The 20,944-nt window shown below is 36.7% G+C and overlaps 2 protein-coding genes across 2 annotated transcripts in view; both read left to right on the top strand.

Moving 5' to 3' along the window:
* Positions 1-10,327, top strand: part of LOC139982192 (uncharacterized) — a 43,561-nt gene extending 33,234 nt beyond the window's left edge. Inside the window, exons 14-16 of the mRNA XM_071994783.1 lie at positions 4,263-4,339; positions 6,089-6,153; positions 8,693-10,327. Of these exons, the coding sequence (XP_071850884.1) occupies positions 4,263-4,339; positions 6,089-6,153; positions 8,693-8,707 (157 nt within the window). The 3' untranslated portion in view covers positions 8,708-10,327. The remainder of the gene's footprint in view (positions 1-4,262; positions 4,340-6,088; positions 6,154-8,692) is intronic.
* The window catches only part of LOC139982552 (uncharacterized), a 217,401-nt gene that overhangs the window by 146,122 nt on the left and 50,335 nt on the right, over positions 1-20,944 (top strand). The window lies entirely within an intron of this gene.

Raw genomic sequence — 20,944 nt, 5'->3', positions numbered from 1 at the left:
GCATTTACACCCGGAGTACATTAATCATGTGAGTAACGCACGCTAGACCGTTGATTAACCCCGTTCATTCATACACTACCATTTGTGTGGGGGAAAATCATAAAACAAAACATTTTTGGTTACATATAACCAAAGATTTATTAAAGTGATGCCCCGTAATTTTACCGTGCGTTACTCACAGGATTAACCACGGTCAGCTGACCTGAATTGACCAATAGGATTTAGGAATCTTTACTAAGTATGAATGAACTTTTCTTTTATTGTAACTTCTATTAATATAATGATGTACACTGTATATCGAGCTCATTGTATTCTTTGTACATGACCTGTCAATCGCGCTGTAATACGTCACGTGACCAAACGACTGCAGCTTCGGTATCTGGATACGTCAATGATCTGTTGTTCTGAAGGTCATTTTGACAAGTACTAAATCTGTCTCTATTTTATAATAATGTTAGCCACGCGATGTTTGGAAGAAAATGATACTAACTACTAACATCTTATACGATTTCATTAGAAGTAGCAGCAGTAAGTTGAATCTCGTCTATCCGACATGATCAGTGATTAAACTCCGCCACGTATCACGATCTTGCGCAAGGTTTATTGCTTCCTCGAAATTGTTAATGTTAACGTCCTTAAATTGGGACTTTATTTTTCTAAGCAAGGTAGTCACGGGCCTTCCTACTGGTTTAGCAGTATGTCTAAATACTTCTCTTAGGCCTATTATTATATCAAAAACGTTCTTTATAAATTGGGTGAATAAGGTTCAGTCGGCAGATTTTTGTATTCAGCCAGGGAAGATTAGGATCACTACTACTGATGTACCCCCTCCCCGACCCCCACCGCTGTTTTTCTTAAACGTCACACAGCGTATTTCTTATAGCAAAACTTTGCGTTTAGGGACCACACTCTATCTATCGTCTAACATTATTATTTCCGGGTAGGAACCCCAAATGCCCTACATTGGCTTGAATGACCCCAGGGCAACATACCCACCGTTATAAAATACTACTCAGGCACTCCAATCATTGTGGTCGGTTAGTCCATTTGTAATTTGATAATAAGATTCATGTGATAACATTTGTTTGAGTTAAGCTGAGTGTTTATGTCGGTTACATGCTTACACAGAGAACATCATATTAGTTATAGTTATGTTAGTTTATGTCCATCACTGTGCTGTCTATGCATTCAGATTGTTAAACAAAAACATGAAATTGCTGGAAAACCCAACACTCCTAAAATGTACGCGCGCTGCACATTGTTAATAATAGAAGAGGTGTTTCTGTTTCATACACCTTCTAATTATGTACTGAGTTTGTAGGCACTTCTGGAATATATCATTTTCAAATGAGATTGCTCGTATCTTTAGATAAGATATGACAGTAGTCTAGACGATGAAATAAATAGAATATTAAATGACACGTCTACATAACAGAGCAGAACATACTGATTGATTTCTGAGATTAGAGCTAAACATGCATGAAAGCTGACAATATGCATGAAAATAAAGACCACTTGTCGATGTGAGGTATCAACTTGAAAAAAAAAGTAGTATCGACCATTTTATGCTAATATCTTGACGACACAAAGGAACGCAACGTTATTCGATTAATTCTAATTTAATATTTAAGTAAGGTCGCCTACTTATACTTGATTTAGATAAACCAACTCTCCAGCCCCTCCCTCTTATATATGGTATAACTATTATATAAAATATGGTATAAACCGAAAAAAACCTGAACGAAGTTACCATGGCATATATAGGCATCGTACAGTTGTTGGTAAAGTAGTAATGCGAGCAGTGTCAATTGGGGAATCGACTCACTGACAAACACGTGTAATGTGATGATGTAGAAAGATGATGACGTAATGAAGTTCATCTGCAGTTTTATGGATTGCTTCTTCGTGTGTTTGTTAGTAGGTTGTAACATTAAAAAATCTCGCGGAACATTAAATATGTAACTTACAATTAAGTGCTAACGAGTTGAGAGTTAAAACATTACTGTCATATAGCCTACGTTAATTCTTGAGTAATCAAAATTAGCTTTATTTTGGAAGATATACCAACCACGATTCCTTTATTCTCTTCCTCCTGCCTCCCCCCCCCCCCCCCCACTTCCAGCTATGACTCTGTTAAGACTCCATTAAAATGGTATAACATTCCTTTAAGTGCCTTAGCTTGGGTAGACGCCCTTCGAGAGGGGAGGGGGGGTGGGCAGTTTAAGGAACAACCATAAATAATATGTATCGTCCAAATGTTGGTGATGCTCTGTTGTGCGTAAATACCAGTTCTGTTGGTAGAGTTATTTTTGTGAGTGGGTCATTTCCCAAAAGATGCCATTTTGACACCATCTAATCGAAGCGCCACCATCGGTTTGCGCGTAACATATCAAGAACATTGTTGCCAAATATATATAAGTTCATCGCATCGCGTTCGTGCGTATTCGTGAAGAAAGGTTACAATTAGTGTTTGCATGGAATACCCGGGTACCCGCCCGACGCGATACTACCAGGTTCCTAATTTATTACCTGAATCCTACGCAAAGTGTCATTTAAAAAATTTAAAAAATGGCAAACCGACGTTTAGGAAGATTTCCCATTGACTTAGTGTGGTGTTAGGTTACCATGTGGTCGAAGCTAACAGCAATAACGAAGGTACCTGCCCGACGCGATAATACCCGGTTCCTAATTTATTACCCGAATCCTACGCAAAGTGTGATTTAAAAACAAAATTGCAAACCGATGGTTAGGCAGATTTCCCATTGACTTAGTGTGGTGTTAGGCTACCATGTGGTCGAAGATAACAACAATAACGAAAGTATTCCATGCATATCTAACAACTGCGTCACAATTTCAGCGAACAGATGGTTAGGCTTAGCTAGATTTCTCATTGACTTAGTGTGGTGTTAGGCTACCATGTGGAAGAAATTATTATTTATTCATTCGTTTATTTCATAGAAGGAAAGTCTGACAATAAATTTTACGAGATGTTTATGAATTATAGACGGGATATCTAAAAAATAATAATCACAGGTGGCTTATTACTAATCGTTTATTCCAAATGAGATCAAATTCGCGGGGCTAATGCGACCCTTTGATTGCATAATAGATAGTAGTAGTAACAACTGTTTAAGAGCTATATTGGATATATATATATATATATATATATATATATATATATATATATATATATATATATATTTAATGTTACATATGCTCATTAGAGTACATTGCATTTGCACATTTAAATTGCGACATAAAACATACAGTGTTTATGAAACTATTATCAGGAGATATACCACCATGTCTTCAATTTATGCGCAAATGCTATTCCTGTTTAGTTTTGTTTGTTAGCTTATTCATGTATCTGTTTGTGCATAGTGAAATTAACTTAACATGTAGAAAATTAAGTCGGCAGCTTTCAATTATATTCAAACGAATTGAGAGATAAAGAACTGATAAGATCCTTTTCTTCTACGATCCATCCCCTCCCCCCAACCCTTCAAGGGTCCTTGATAAGTTGGAAAACCCTACTATTTAAAGTATGTTGAAAATGATCGTTTATATTTTCAATAACAGATAAACAAAAATAAACGACTGGATGATGTAAAAGGAAATAAATTGCATGATTTACATTTTGTAAACTTTCTTCCTTCATATAGAGTTGGAAAACATGACAGGTTACATCATTGACATCTGTCTGTTTGGATCGTGCTGTAAACTTGTAGCATATGCTATTAGGATTACAGTAAGAACTGAAGATACGTGTATATAGTTCCAACTAATATAGTTTTATTTATTCGTTGGAATTACAGGTATCCTCAGTTCTTACTGTGAACCTTAATAGCGCATGCTACTGAATTATCAGATTTTCAGCACAACCCAGTATTTTACGGGGGTACAAAACCTTTAAGATTTACAGTATTTATTGTAATCTCTATATAAATCGGTTGATTGAGGGCTCAATGTCATAATGGAACCTTTTTTGATACTTTTGGATTTGGATTAAACCTTTATCCTTTGAAAAAAAAGCTTCCATCATTTTGAAATTACCGTTTAGTTGTTTTCAAACTTTGCCGTAGCCGGTGTGATCCTGATCCTTCCTAAAACACTTAACTGATGTGTGAGGTTGTAATAGATGAAGGGGCAACTATTGATGTATTGCATATTATGAGTTAATCTTTATACTGTATTCGAAGTAGTAACAATTAAAGAAGGATGTAATGACAAATGGCTGATTATATTTCTTTCTGTGATTATAGCTTAGATGACTGTCTGCTGCCCTCATCGATACCCGTCGGACCATCTCTATCGACACTGAAATCTCGGGGAGTGAAAGGTAAAGTTCTTATTTATTAATCGATTGATGACTCTTTAATGTGTCATGTTGTTTACAGTTCACACCATTCCAGTAGTCGACATTGATTTGGTTTTAGTTCCAGTCAAACTGAGGTCGCCATACACCGGGCGTCATTGCCTGTTGCAGTAAACACTTTCATAAGCCTGTCATAAGACTGCCATAAGCCATCACGATCCTACATTATTTAGAAAAATACATATAACTGTGTACTGAGCCCATCTTACAGGAACCGATACTAGAATGAAATAAAGACAGGCTTTCTGATTGCGTATGTCATTAGAAATAGCAATGGAAACAGTATCATAGGAAGCGATTTAAACAATAAGTGGGCAGAAAGCGATTTGGTTGGCAGGTCTTAGTTTTTTTTTTTTTAAGTACTACGGTGGTTCAAGTGGGACACTGGAAATGTTACTTTTTTATACAGAAAATTCATAGTTTCAATCTAAAATTTTGGGTAATTTTCTCTAATTTTCAACTATTTCTCATAAAGTAGCACCCTTAAAATGTCGACTTCTTTGTCAACGATTTCATGGAAAGTTTGACGATGTTTGTCGGAAAGTCTTCTTTGTTTATTTTGACCGTAAATACGTTTGAATTGATGTTTATAATTGGAATTGTTAAATTGATGACAACAGTTCCTTAAAGACCCATCTATTCAAATTTCACTTCAATGTCAGAATGCTACATTCTGTCAAAATTGAGATAAGTCGAAACACGACGGATGAAGATATGTATGGAAATCATCTCGCACCATTACAGAGTTGGGACTAATGATCCAACTGTATGATCTAGCACTGCCTTGTAATGCATCCTTTAGTTAAACATACAACGAAGGGCATAGTATTAATTCTGTACCCCCATCGCGAAAAACATATTTTGAAAAGTGGTTGTACTGACAAACACTATTAGATGATTTCCAAAGTAAACAAAATGACACATGTATTTCAACATCGTTAACACTTTAAACTACGCAAACTTATTTACATTGTCGGGTGTTTGTGAAATTCAAATAAATGATTATGCTTTTCCCAAGGACTAAGATCTTTCCTAATAGGGCGAAATAAAGGTACTTTATCTTTATATACCTGCTGTATCGTAGTGTGAGATAGAAATGCTCCATGTTCATTACGGCCGATGTCCAAGGTGTATGCAACATGATTTTAAAGGTTTGAGATTTGACGGAATTGTAATCACTAGCAATTCTAAACAACTGTTTAATAAGTATTGTCCAAAAAATAATAATAATAATTGAAAAACTGTGTGTTGATCTTATTGTGTAACATTGAAAAGATTTATAGTTTTGAAATACTTACGAAACTTGCGTTGTCTACATCATTGCTTTGTCATGAAAAAAATAGTCTTTGTTTAATATTTCATTGTAGCTGCGTGCTAACCAGGGACTGGTACGGATAAGGGGATTAATTGGGAACATCTACAGTTTGTTTTGTATTAAATGTATTCTCAGGTGTAGCTCACCTACAGTATGTCTGTTTTCACCATTCTCCCAAGACTCACATTTGTAAAGAACATGTGACACCATGACAACCCAAATTATTTTCAGCAAAAACAAAGAATATGCATACCTAGAGACAATAAGGTTCTTAGTTTAAAGTAATATGGTTGTTTATATTGTGTATTGTTCAAAATGTTTCATTCACTAATAGATCATTGATCTTCTTTTATTGGTTACAACCTTTATTGTTTATTAATCGTATTTGTTTCTTGCAGTGTTCTGGACTCCTGATAAAGATGATGAATATTATAGCCTTAATCTCGACTCTGGTCGTTGGGAAGTAAGTAATCACTCCATCTTCTGTATAATAACTATTTCATCATATTGTTTTAACAACATATCGGTATTGTAATTACTAGCAAGAGCATCGAAATACCATTGGCGTGGTACTTGTGTACCACCGGACGTTTGTAATTCAGCACCCGCCACTGTATTGAACACACCATGGCTTAGTCAAAGTAGCAAACATACAGTGACGTCATCCGATGAACTAACTATAACTGTAATATATCAATAACTGCTTAATTGAGTCATATCTCGGTTATCAGTTGATGGTTTCTGAATGAGAAGCATAAGAAAGTACTGACATATCGGGTTAGTAGAGACAAGTGAGCAAAACACGATGAGTGATTGGATGAAAGTTAATAGTAACAAATGTTTCTAAATATGCAATGGGTTGCATAAAATTATGTAGTTAACAAGCATTAATAAATATAATATGAGATACGTTAAGGCTTGAAGTGAACCAATATTACTCAACATACACTGGATGGTTTAAAGGGATGTAGTCAACAAATATTGCTTAAAACACACTGAAGGGATGAAAGGGATGTTATCAACAAATATTACTAAACATACACTGAGTGGAGTAGACTGGTGTAGTCAACAAATATTACTAAACAAGCAATGGGTGGATTAAAGGGATGTAGTCAACACATATTAGTAGCATACACTGAGTGGAGTAGACTAATGTAGTCAGCACATATTAGTAAACAAGCAATGGGGATTAAAGGGATGTAGTCAACACATATTAGTAACAAAAGGCTGAGTGGATTAGAAGGGTTTAGTCAAAAAATATTACTAAATATACACATAGTGGATTATAGAGATGTAGTCAAAAAATACTACTTAACATACCATGGATGGATTAAATTTATATAGTAAACACGTGCTAATTTAACATTTTAGGAATGGATTTTGATGTAGTTAAACAATATTAATAACCATACAATGTGTGGATAAAAGTGACATTGTAAACACATATTATTAACACACACTGAGTCGCTTAAAGTAATATCGTTAACAAAATATTAAATATGCAATGAGTGGATTCTAGTGATGTAGTTAGTAAATATGATAATGCATACAATATGTGGGTTAAAGTGATACAGTAAGCACGTAACTTATTAACCATGACAGGAATGGATTATAGGCATAACAAACATGTAATTTAATATTTCAAGTGATGTTGTAAGTAATCATTGCTTAAGATACAATGCTTGGAGTAGATCATGCAATAAATAAACATTAATTAAACAGCGAATCGATTACAGTAACGACCGGTCAATGCTTAGTCTGTCTCTTTTCTGTTAGCTCAAGGTCCATGATCAATTAAGTTCTAACAAATTACCAATATTGTACATAACTTATGGTACAGAGTGTATAGTTGTTTAACGAGAGGTCTTACTTTCACAGAATGTATCTTATAGAAAACAGTAGCGAGTAAATAGGGGAGGTTAGGTTCGCAGCGAAAATGGGGTTCGCGGGAGTCTATAGTATTTGGGTCCAGGATTGTTTTTTGAATCGCCCAGGAAAATTTGGAGTTGAACACGAGCGCGACCGTATTGTTTTATTTTTCGGGCCCGTCATGGCCCTCGACGCTCCGAAGGAACTAAAACTGATGTAATACTTGATAAGTACTAGTAAAAATCCAGTGATTGGAACAGAGTGAAGCAGTTCGCAAATATAATAATATATTATATACAGTTAAACCGTCTTAAGAAAGACCTGGTCCATAAGTCTGGATTAAGTATCAATGTAGTAAACACAGGTTATGGCCATCAAATGGGTATGATATAAAGTGTAGTTACAGTCACTGTGGTAAAGTGATAAAGTATTAGTATAATTTATATTACATACCTAACAGTGAGAGGTTTAAAGTCATGTAGAATACAAATATAACTAAACAATCATTAAAATATTGGTATAAATGACGAAGTGAACACAAACTTCTCATCATCCAATGAGTAGGGTAAATTGATAGTCATCAATAATATATCTATAACAAACCAATCAAGCACTTGGTAACAAAAGATATATTAAAAAAAGAAGAACCACAAACACAAATATACATATATTTACCTATCTAATGAGCAACTGAAATGTCATATTAATGCAGAAATGTCATATTAATGAATTCCCTACTAAATATACTGCATATAATTTATGGTAAGAACTAAATATTTTTAATAATGATTTCCACTCTTATACAATCAAATATCTGAAAGTGATGATTATCCATCAACCCCAAAAACATGTAAAATGATTAGGCCTTAATTAAATTCACGCATACTGATTGAATAAGTTGTAATGTTTTAGAGGAGAAAACAGCAGTAGCTTATTAGTAAACATCCGTTATATTATGATTCCACTCTTACACATCCACTTATTTAATTATCATGAAACTATTAAAAAAAAATATCAGAAAATTATCATTACCCCCGCCTCCAACAAGAAAATAAAACAATAATAGTGTAAATGAATAGGCCTAATACCCAAGCATTTTGTTTGCATGGTTTATGCTCTTCTTTGTCCCGTAGAAGGTTGGATCCTAGTAGATGAATTACGAAGTACATGTTCCTGAAGACAACCTGTTCTGATCCCGCTGGAGTTATTATACACCACTCAGTTCATCAAAATTGCTTGCCCGAGGTTTACACAAAACAAGTTGGGATGGTACTGGGAAACTTCAAAGGGAATTCGGGTCTCTCTATATAATTGTGACGTTGTTACAACATTGGCCATCGTCCTCTTTAAATCTTTCACTTTGCTTTTAATTACCATCGCTGTTTTCATATACTATGTGTCGATATTTGTTTACATTTCTTGCTTAGGGGACTGTTAGTTATGTAGTTAAGTTTATATCACCATACTTGTTTTAATTCACTCTATTTTATGCTGAGATTTTCAAATGTGTTTATTTTGTTAAGCAATTTTTTTCTTGTATCACTTCATGGATATTTCTTCTGCCTATCATAAATAAGGTACCACTCATTTCAGAATGAAGTGATTATCAATAGGTTATCCCCGAAAAGAATAAAAAACTATTTTGAGAAAAATACTTTTTCATCGAATTGTACTTGATGGAGTCATTACAACAAAAATATGGAATATTGATGAGTTTGGCTGTCTCGGTTTTGAGATTTCACATTGTGATATAGGTATAGTTTAATAGAAGGTTTTGTAACACTGTAGATAAAGTTAAGGTTCGTGGTAGTATTAGAAAGACATTACTTTCACGTTACCAAGGTGTAACTGTGGGTGTCACATGTACAAACACCACCCCTCATGAAACCAGGAATCTTGAAATGAAGAACACTGATCATACAGTCTTTATGGATTTTACCTTCGTAGCAATTAATTTAGCGATATATGTTGCCATATAAAATATAGTAATTGGAGAACGATAATCGATGCGTGAGTGGTTATGGATGGTGTCAGTCAAGGAATCAGTGTTGGAGTGGAGAGTATATAACGATTTAATTACGTCATCGAAATATCTAAACTGAATCAGTGCTTCTTCTCAACACTTCGAAAACTACAATCTTACGATCTAAAACAAAAAAGGAAAATAAAAAACCTCACGTTAAATGTGAAAAAAAATGACGAAAATTGTAATTAGTGGAATACAAATTTAAAAGGAATGATACAACTATTAAAATATGTAGCTACTTTTATTTTAATATACAATTACGTGTATAAGTAAGTTTCTTTACGAATCATGAATTTAAAAAAAGCACATGAATATCCCATTCTTTATATTGTAATTCATTTTAACTATATATTTTTTACGACTTAATGAACTTTGTTGTTATAAGAGTAAACTCTTTGATGTATTTCATACATCTCATACAAACAATTAAGGAATGGCAATATTGTGAGAGTGTTCGGCATCTTAACGCTTCTGTAAAATAGCCATTGCATAGAAACAACGTTAGAACAATATTAATATGTGATTGCTTGTAACTTGTACTATAGTCTTAATGTTAATTATACTTATCTTTGACTGACTTCCAGAACCTCGTGTAAGAATCTTATATCATCGGTTGTCATATTACATTACTCTGATTGGGTGAAAGTGAACATGTGATGGTTTTATATGCAAACTTTTTCCTTAAACGACGGTGTTTCAATGTACGTCAAATCATACCTTTTAATAAAAATAAAGTAAATCATCTGTGAATTTGCTATTTACTTAATTGCATCTTAATTGTTTTAGTGTTTACAACTGTAATTCGTCGTCTCGTTTGATATCACGAAACTTTGTTGTTCAGACGAACAGAATATTGCTAAAAGTGGTGTGATAAGATGTATGTCTGTTTGAAAAACAGTGAATTCAAATTAACTAGCTTAAACCACGTGACAAAAAAACTATAACTTTCATGAACTGAAGGAGTATGTATAGTTCTACAGAGTATCAGCTGCCTGTTAGAGCAGCAGCTCCCTGTTAGAGTAGCAGCTGCCTGTGAGAGTAGCAGCTCCCCGTTAGAGTAGCAGCTCCCTGTTAGAGTACCAGCTCCCTGTTAGAGTAGCAGCTTCCTGTTAGATTAGCAGCTCCCTCTTAGAGTAGCAGCTCCATTTTAGAGTATCAGCTCCCTGTTAGAGTAGCAGCTTCTTGTTAGAGTAGCAGCTTCCTGTTAGAGTAGCAGCTCGCTGTTAGAGTAGTTGCTCCCTGTTAGAATATCAGCTGCCTGTTAGAGTAGCAGATCCCTTTTAAAGTAGCAGCTCCCTGTTATAGTAGCAGCTCCCCGTTAGAGTAGTGCTTCCTGCTAGAGTAGCAGCTCCCTGTTAGAGTAGCAGCTCCCTGTTAGATTAGCAGCTCCCTGTTAGGGTAGCAGCTCACTGTTAGAGTATCAGCTCCCTGTTAGAGTAGCAGCTCATTGTTAGAGTAGCAGCTTACTGTTACAGCAGCAGCTCACTGTTAGAGTAGCAGCTCACTGTTAGAGTAACAGCTCCCTGTTGGAGTATGGAGTTGCTACTCCCAGTTGGAGAAGCAGCTACCTGTTGGAGTAGCAACTCCCTGTGGGAGTAGCAACTCCCTGTTAGAGTAGCAGCTCCCTGTTGGAATATCAGCTGCATGTTAGGTAGCAGCTCACTGTTAGAATAGCAGCTCCCTATTAGAGTAGCAGCTTCCTGTTAGAGTAGCAGCTCACTGTTAGAGTAGCAGCTCACTGTTAGAGTATCAGCTCCCTGTTGGAGTACGGAGTTGCTACTCCCTGTTAGAGAAGCAGCTCCCTGTTGGAGTAGCAGCTCCCTGTGGGAGTAGCAACTCCCTTTTAGAGTAGCAGCTCCCTGTTGGAATATTAGCTCCCTGTTAGGGTAGCAGCTCCCTGTTAGAGTGACAGTCCCCTGTTAGAGTAGCAGCTCACTGTTAGAGTAGCAGCTCATTGTTAGAGTAGCAGCTTCCTGTTAGAGTAGCAGCTCACTGTTAGAGTAGTAACTCCCTGTTAGAGTAGCAGCTCACTGTTAGAGTAGTAACTCCCTGTTAGAGTAGCAGCTCCCTGTTGGAATATCAGCTTCCTGTTAGAGTAGCAGCTCCCTTTTAAAGTAGCAGCTCCCTGTTAGAGTAGCAGCTCACTGATTATACTCTTTATATAAAGGACATATGGGAAGTTATTAAACAGTTGATCGTAGCCATAGAAACAAAGTAAAAACAAGTGTAAAAGGACAATGAAGTAAATCAAATTAAATCTGATTTAGGTATTACTGGAAAAAAAAAGTTAACTTAAGCCGAATTATGCTCGAACGTGTTTTATATCTGACGTCACTCATTACTCCCATAGATACTTAATTAGCATAATAATAGATGACATGAGTCAAGGTTAAATCTAATGAATAGAAAGTTAAACGAGCCACGCGTCTAGTGTACACGTGGAATGTTGTAACTAAAACTGTCATACAACGTAACCAAGGAAACCGACGCTAAGTACAGTAGGTCAGTCCGTGTCTAGCAGTGGCTAGGAATAATGCATCATTTTATTCAATACTGGTTAGATATATCTAATAGCATCCAGTGATATGTCATATGCCATGATATTACAAATCGTGTTCTCATTGTGTAGTTATTCTCTGTTCATATATTTTGTTCTATAAAGGTGAACAAACGTCACTTTGAAAATATTTGGGGTTTATGCAATATTTTCATAACTCCATTATTGCGTATAATGCAAATTGTGCTCAAATTGTCATTACTTAAGCTGTGGAAAAAGAAAAAGGGTTACTCTTCCCCTGATGAACGATTCCAAATAAAATCGAACGTTCTTTTAAAGTTAGCCAGCCCTGTCGATGGTTTTGCTCTTATAGCATTATTTCAAGTTACCGTTAAACGTCTTCGACACTTACGATGAAAAATGTGAGCACCAGGTGTTATATAGTGGCAGTTTTATAATCAAATATTGGTTGATTTTAGTGTTTGACATTACGACCAATAATCGTATGGATAAATCGTATTGAATATGCGAGATGGAGAAGAAATATTTTTCGTGGTTAGCATGGAAAAATAATACGAAGGCTCATGCCGCCTTGCCAAATCTGACATATAGTCCTAATAACTAAGAAATCTATTTATTTTAATATATTTCTCACCCATAAAATATAAACAAATTAACAGCACGAATAATTAAATAAAGCATAGGAGATTCTTTAAAGTTCGTTTTATGATATAATATATCTCTTAATCTTTCAATACCGAATTTTATACTGCATTTTTTTATTTTTTTATATCCGCACAGAACAGTTAAAGTGGATTAAATTATACCATCGAAGATTTAAATTTATAATAGACAACGACAATTAGAAGTCGCTTTTAAAGTTGCAAGTTAACTGTATGTAGCGAAGTTAGGAGGCTTAGTAGGCTGTCATCATCACCTTCAGACTTTCTTCCAAATGGTTTACATTGTAGTAATAACACACGCTAACAAAATGAAGTAGTGATTTCTATCCCCGGCTCACAATGCATGAACCTACACGTTAACAATCAGAATTAACACTTATACAACTGCCAGCGTCATATCCAGGTCGTAAATATTGCCATTGTCAGTTAAAATCAGAAGTCGATACCAAGTCAGCATCAAATCGGGACCTAGATTAGCCTGGTTCACATATTAACGTAGTAATGATAGAACAAAATGAAATTAAATAAACCAGTCAAAAATAGCTCACCCCCCCCCCACCTTCCTCACCACTCACATGTTAAGAAAGTAAATAAGAGAGAGAGATGACAAACAGGTCTCTTGGTGACCGCATGACTCATCCAATACCAGTAACCAGGAATACCTTACAATGTAGCTTTGAATGTACAGTTAATGAAGTTATAATATAATTAACGCATGATCTGCTTCCACTGACACATTGATATCCGTCTCAGCAAAGCTACTTGATATCGAAATCGACCCTTAACCCACCCCCCCCCCTTCCTTCTCCACCCCATCAAGAATCATGTCGATACGGTTCATGAACGCCCAGCACATAAAGTGTTTGTTGCTGAGATAAAAACAAGGCTACGAAGCTCTGGACGGTAATAAAAAAGGTATTATTGAGCACATACGTTCGTAATAACACTCCGTATACGTAATATACGTGTACACATACGTACTCATATTACATACGTGATATTATTGCATACGTTCGTGGTAATTATAACGAATGTAGGTATACGTAAGTACGTACGTATGTGTTTTTATTATGTTATAACCTATGTAAACACTTGTCTCATGTAAGCGTACTAAGGTGATAACCATCACGTACGTACGTGATAATATTTCGTATGTAGTATTATTACGTACCTACGTAATAAATATCACGTATATTACGTACGTGATATTATTACGTATTTATGTTATAGTTATAACGAATGTAGGCCTACGTACTTTCGTACGTGATTTTATTATGTGATGTAACCTACGTAAACACTTGTCTAACGTAAGCGGGCGCACGTCCGTGATATTTATCACGTACACACGTGACACAATTACGTACATACGTAGTAAAAGTACGTACGTATGTAATAAATATCACGTACGTACGTGATATTATTACTAACGTACGTGTATGCGATATTTATCTCGTACGTACGTGGTAATATTACGTACGCACGTAGTATTATTATAACGTACGTACGGAATAAATATCACGTAAGTACGTGATATTATTACTTACGTGATCATTATAACGAATGTAGGCCTACGTACGTACGTGCGTGTTTTTTTTTTTGATGTGATATAACCTATGTCAGGGGCGGATCCAGGATTTTGAGAAAGGGGGGGCCGACATCCCGATTGTAGCACTTTAGTGATCTGCGTCCTGAGGGAGGGGTCTAGGGGGAGGGGCCCCCTCCCCATTGGAAATTTTTGGTTAATTGTGAGTGCTTAGATGCAAAATGGTGAAACATTTCGCCAAAAACTAGAAAAACCAGAAACGTTGCAGACACGCTTTTTTGTGCACATATTTTTTCTCGATAGACACATATTTAACAACGCTCAACAGTGCATGTACAATGGATACACTATTATTGCGTCGATTCGTTTTTTCTTTTGCGCGAAAATTATGACACCAGATTCACCCCAAGAAAAAACATAAACAAGATATGTTCAATGAGATAATTATGATATACTTATTAATGAAAGGGGGGTGTAGGCGGTTTTACATTATCTAACGCAACGTAGTCGCCAAGAACCTTAAGTATTTTTAAGGGAGGGCCCGATAATAAGCGGAAACGAATCACCGACCGAAAAAATATCGGAATTTGTGGACTATTTCTTGCTTCCTATTCAGGGGCGTAGCGAAGTTTTGTTGTTGTTGGGGGGTGGAGAATTTGATTTGCCGACGGATCTGGAAGTGGTGACTGAAATGGGGGAGGGGTCTAAGGGTAGGGGGTCTACCCCTCCCCTTTGGAAAATTTTTAGTTTTGAAACGTCCTTAGATGCAATCTGGTGCATATTTTAAGTCAAATTTGGCACCGTAGAATTTCCATTTCGATATTATTTTTATGGCAGTCGGCAGAAGAAGAATTAATTGGGACCAATTATCGAACTGTGTTTTCTCTTTCACCGATCGTTGAAATAGTGAAACTTCGTGATGAAAATGTTCAGAAAACTTTCCGGTAATGAGAAATAACAACATTCATTGATATACAAGCGAGAAACGTTAAAAATTGTGTACAATTCGTGAGCCGTGTCCTTACGTTGTCTGCGATGACGTCATTCTGAACAGAGGATAATAACAACACGTTGTCACACGATAGCACGACTCATGGGCTGCGGCCTATACGGAAGCCTTTAATTCCATTTCTTTCACTGAGTTGCCGGCGATTCTGGCACTCGTCTAGCTGAGCCTGGCTACAGTAGCTTAACTGACGGCCGTGACATTATCAGTTATTTGCCGAGAGGTTTTTAACTTGTAGGCGTCGAGTGATTGGATTGGTGAATGAGTTTATCAGATGAAGAACTGGATAATCGAAATAACCGATAAAGAAGCTCCCGTTCTCCTTTTCTCTATTCAGCTTTCCTTCTTTCTTCCCCTTCCGCTCTCTTCACCTTTTCTCCTTTTGCCGACAAACCCAAAATTTGCCGACAGCGACCAAATTATTATATACACACCCACACCACCCCCCCCCCCCCCCGCTCGCTACGCCCCTGCAAGCGGAATTATCCAAACTGTTTCCAAAAGAACCGATTCTAGCCTATACAAAAGGGCCCAAAATCTCAAAGGTTTACTTGTTAACTCAAGGTTTCATACTAACGAAGAATCAGCTGACTCTCAAGGTTCACACGAAGCTCTTTTAAATGCTCTTATAGCTGCACTATGAGTCCATAAAAACTCGTGCACAGAAAATAGATGCATTTTGAGAACGAGACGCCCAGGCCGAATATAAAATATTCAAAGGCTACTACTGATGAAGCTCCTCCTATACAGTTTGAGAGCAGAAACCGGTCTAGTTGGTCATAAGAACCTACACTAGTCTCTCCTACTATTAACAGTACACTCAATTCACCTAATAGGTGCAATTATGTTTCACCACGAGGAGCATGCTATAAGTTCATGTTCCTCGGGCCCTCCCTTCAAAATACTTCAGGTTCTTGGCGACTACGTTGCGTTAGATAGTGTAAAACCGCCTACACCCCGTTTCATTCAGATAATTATGATATACTTGCTAACTGTGCATTGATTTTCCCTGACAGTAATAGTCAGCACTATAGTACTGAGCCGTATCTAATTAATACGTGATGTCGCGTAGTCCTGATAATTGCCTTAGTTTCAAATTTGGAATAAAAACGATCGCGTTTCAGGGAAGAGCAGCTGGATATATATTAGGTTTTTCTTTCACCAAGGAATGCCTATTAGGAATTTGAAGTACTCCCACATAAAAAAACGCAACTGATTTCCAAAAAGGGGGGGGGGGGCCGGGGCCGGGTCGGCCCCCCTGGATCCGCCCCTGTATGTTATCACTTGCCTAATGTTAGCGAGACTACGTGATATACTGCGGGATACATCTTTATTTCAAAGATGGAGAGGGATGAAATTGTCCGGCATTTTTTAGTTCGCGGCTTAATCGTTAAACTAAGCTTGACTCTGTGGTCGGATGATTGATACAAGCGAGGTACACTGAGCGAGAAGTATTATTGTATCATAATCTAGTTAGACCGTACAGTATACAGTACGTATATTCACGTATCATGTACGTAGGCCAATATGTTACAATCTGTACGTATACTGCTACTCCTAAGCAATTGCGTAGAAGGCGGGGGTGGGGGCTGGGGGGGGGGTGCAGCCCCCTCCATAACTAGAAATATCTTTGTGAAAATTCGGGCAATATGCCGATAATTTTTCGGGCACCTACTGAAAGAAAAATAATTTGCATTGTGTTTTTCAATGGTTAAACTTATATTATTATCATTATTATTGTAACGACTTCCCCAATAATTATAACCAAGATGGAAGGGTATCACGGCAACTGATTGTATGTTATTGGCCTGCGATGTAATAACCGATGCATATAATATGCACATTAACCTGTTAAACGCGCGCGAGGCGAAGAGAAAATTTTGGTTACATTTTTCGGGCAAGTCTTTACGGCCACCCCTCCCCCCCTCCCCACCCTCCCCCACCAAATCAAATTGGGCTTCTACGCCTATGCTCCTAAGGTAGTGAACGTAACGTAACGTAAGGACCCCTTTGGAAATAAGCTTTTATCCTTGACATGTAAGTTTGTTTGTGATGCATTTAAGTTTATTTCCATCTTGTATTTTAAATGTTTCTCTATATGTGCAATTTTTTGTATGTAGATGAAGAATGATAATTTGCTGAATAAAATAATATAAAATCAAACATTATCGCGTACGTACGTAATACATATGACGTACGTACGTAGTATCATTACGTACGTACGTAAAAGAAACATTATTTCCCATGTCCACTCTAGAGCTGATTAGAAGTGTATATAAGTATATTGTGATAGTCACGTGGTCGCCAAGTAAAAAGAGAAGGAAAGAAAAATGAAACAAAAGCAGAAAAGAATCCAAAGGAGATGTGTTGTGTTACTGGTAATACAGGTAGTAGAGATCTGTGGTTATTGCATTCAGTCTGTCGCACATCGACCAGACATTTCCATCTTTCACACAAAATATGCTAAAATAGTACTCTTCGTAAAATGTCCAGTGTTCTCTCTCGATATTGATACAAAGATTAAAAAGTATTCCCAACGCTTTGTAATATACTTCTTACCGATATTGTTTATTTTTTCTCCCAAGTTTGATATTTACGTCGTCACTGTATAAAACATTGACATCTTTTAGGTTTGACTTTATTGATATTTCAAACAGTAACGTGACCAGCCAATCATAATAAATAATCAAATGTTATCGTTTTCGACACGCATTTAGTGAGAAAAGCCTCAACCCACTTCCCCACACCTTTGCTGGCGCATATTGGCTGAAATGCGCCTGCCAAAAACATTTCTCTTCCCTCTCTTAGCAAACTCCTAGTTCTGCCTTTGTTAAAAACATTTCCGTGTTTTCGACCTGCATTTAGTGAGAAAAAAAACCTCAACTCACGTCCCCACACCTTCGCTGGCGCATATTGGCTGAAATGCGCCTGCCAAAAAAAAAATATTTTCCCTCCCTTAGCAAACTCCTCTAGTTCCGCCTTTGTAAAAAAAAAACATTTCCGCGTTTTCGACCTGCATTTAGTAAAACAAGCATCAACCTCCCTCCTCACCCCCTTCCTGGCGCATATTAGCTGAAATGCGCCTGCTAAAAACACTTCTTTTCCCTCCCTTAGCAAACTCCCCTAGTTCCGCCTTTGTTAAAAACATTCCACCTGTTCAACCTGCATTTAGTGAGAAAGCCTCAACCTACCTCCCCACACTTTTGCTGGCTCATATTGGCTGAAATTCGCTGGCCAAAAACATTTCTTTTCCCTCCCTTAGCAAACTCCTTTAGTTCCGCCTTTTCTTGAAAACATTTCAGCGTTTTCTACCTGCATTTAGTAAAATAAAAACCTACAACCCCTCACCTACGTGGCGCTTATTGGCTGAAATGCGCCGAAAGCTCTTAACCCCCTGAAGAAAATCCTATAGTTTCGCCATTGTATGTGTGTATGTATTTTAGATCCTCCTGCAAGCAGGAACTCGCGAAGAAGCCATCATTGGCTTATTAAAGCCGCAACTGACCGAAGTCAGTCTCTTAGATTCATATTTAACGTCCATGATTATGAATTGTCAATTGTCACAACTCTTTAACTGGACGACATACATTAATCTTGGAGTGACTCGAACTCGGGACCTTATGATTGAAAGGCACCGGTGTTAACCACTGAGCTAACACTCCTTAAAAAACAATTTCGCAAAATTGTAAAAACATGTTCGCGTTTTCGACCTGCATTAAGTAAAAAACTAAAATATTATACCCCCACTTCTTCTTGGCGCATGACAGCTAAAATGCGCTTAAAACACTTGTTCACCCTCCCTTGACAAAATCATCTTGTTTCTCCACTGTAAAAAATATAAAACATTTTTTCGCGTTTCCGACCTGCATTTAGAGAAAAAACCTAAACCCCATCACCTTCCTGGCGCATATTGACTGAAATGCACCGAAAACTCTTCACCCTCCCTTGACAAAATCCTCTAGTTTCGCCATTCATTGTGTACAAAAACATTTCCCCGTTTTCGACCTGCATTTAGTTAAAATATAAATAAATACCTAAGCCCTTTCCCACCCCTCCTGGCGTATATAGGCTGAAATCCGCCCAAAAAAGTTCGTCACCCTCCCTTGACAAAGTCCTCTTCTTTGCGCGCTTTCCACGTTTCGACCTTGCTATATAGCAAGGTCGACAGCGCGGAAACCGTTGATATCGAACCCGGTATCTCGATAACAGAACTCGGTTTATCGGTTTCCGCGGTGTCCGCGTTATCGACCTGGCACCATGGAAACATACATTAAGTAGGTCAGTAGATGTACAGCAGTGACTACGAATCATCATTCGACCTTATTTTTGGTTATTCTTTGTAAGTTTTACTTTAAATGAGCAAACTTGCTTTTATTGGTGTTTAATGTATCCCATCTTGCTCTAATGTAAACCTGTCGAAAGAAGCTTGAATAGAGGAGGGTTATAGACAACACAAAGTTATGAATACTTACTAAGGAAGGAATGATTCTTGTTATGTTCAGTTTATCCTCTTGAAGTAGCACTTCTCATTGGTAGGAGTCTGACTAGATAACATATTATTGTGTAGCTCTCAATTTAACTATAGGTAGAAGGAAGTGAATGTATATTTGAATAAACATTGTTTTATGATTCCCATTGTTTAGCTCCAGACTTTTCAATTACGTTATTAAACGCCTTTCATAAACGGACACTGCTGGATTGTCGGCATCATGCGTTTCACAGTTGCATTTTCTCAAATGTGTTTTACTTTTTTAGCAGAAAAACAAATAGCACGGTCATTAAGTTCGTTTTGAGAAGAAGTATTATGCGTGGTAAACAAAGAGCTAAATAATGATAATTAGATAGTTAAAATCGTATTTACTTTGTGTATAAAGCATTGTGCGAGCTAAGTAGATAACCCTAAAATAGTAAGCTTAATAGCATCCAATCAAATCTGGGATATTAAATATAATCCCTGGAATGATCATATGACAATAGGCTATTATCATTATCACCTCGGTTTGTCTATAAATATGTGTATCTCGGAACTTACCAGAAATATCAAATATCGTAGAACACTAAGCCAACCAAGTAATTTTAATATTGAAAGATATTATTTAATATGTAATGTGTGCCGCCACAAAGTAATACATTATTTTATTGTCGATAATAATAACGAAATTATTTCGAAAAGTATATTAATTTGATAATGATTGTTTATTGAGAACGAACTTTAAATCCTGCTAAGCATTGCAGACCTACTGATAATAATTGCACGAAATCGAAATCCATACCCTATACAAACTTTGTATTGTAAACAAAATATGTTTCAAAGTGATTGTACCGTCATTGAAACAATGGTGCAATCAATTTTTACTTTTTGAACAATGAAACTATCAAACAAACACTTTGTAATATACTTCTGACCGATACTTATTTTTTGCGCCCAAGTTTGATACTTACGTCGTCACTGTATTAAACATTGGCGTCATTTAGATTTAACTTTACTGATATTTCAACCAAGCACGTGACCAACATCATTGATATGACGGGAAAAGCCTCGTCATTTGTCCTTGTGTTAAGTGTCAGAGAACTTAAGTTTTTTTATTTTTTTTTATTTCGATGATAACCTTAATTTGCATTCATGGTGG

Source organism: Apostichopus japonicus, chromosome 16 (assembly GCF_037975245.1).
Source record: "Apostichopus japonicus isolate 1M-3 chromosome 16, ASM3797524v1, whole genome shotgun sequence".
Lineage (NCBI taxonomy): Eukaryota > Metazoa > Echinodermata > Holothuroidea > Aspidochirotida > Stichopodidae > Apostichopus > Apostichopus japonicus.
The sequence above is the reverse complement of the archived record's forward strand: the minus strand, read 5'-3'. Positions and strand labels throughout refer to the sequence as shown.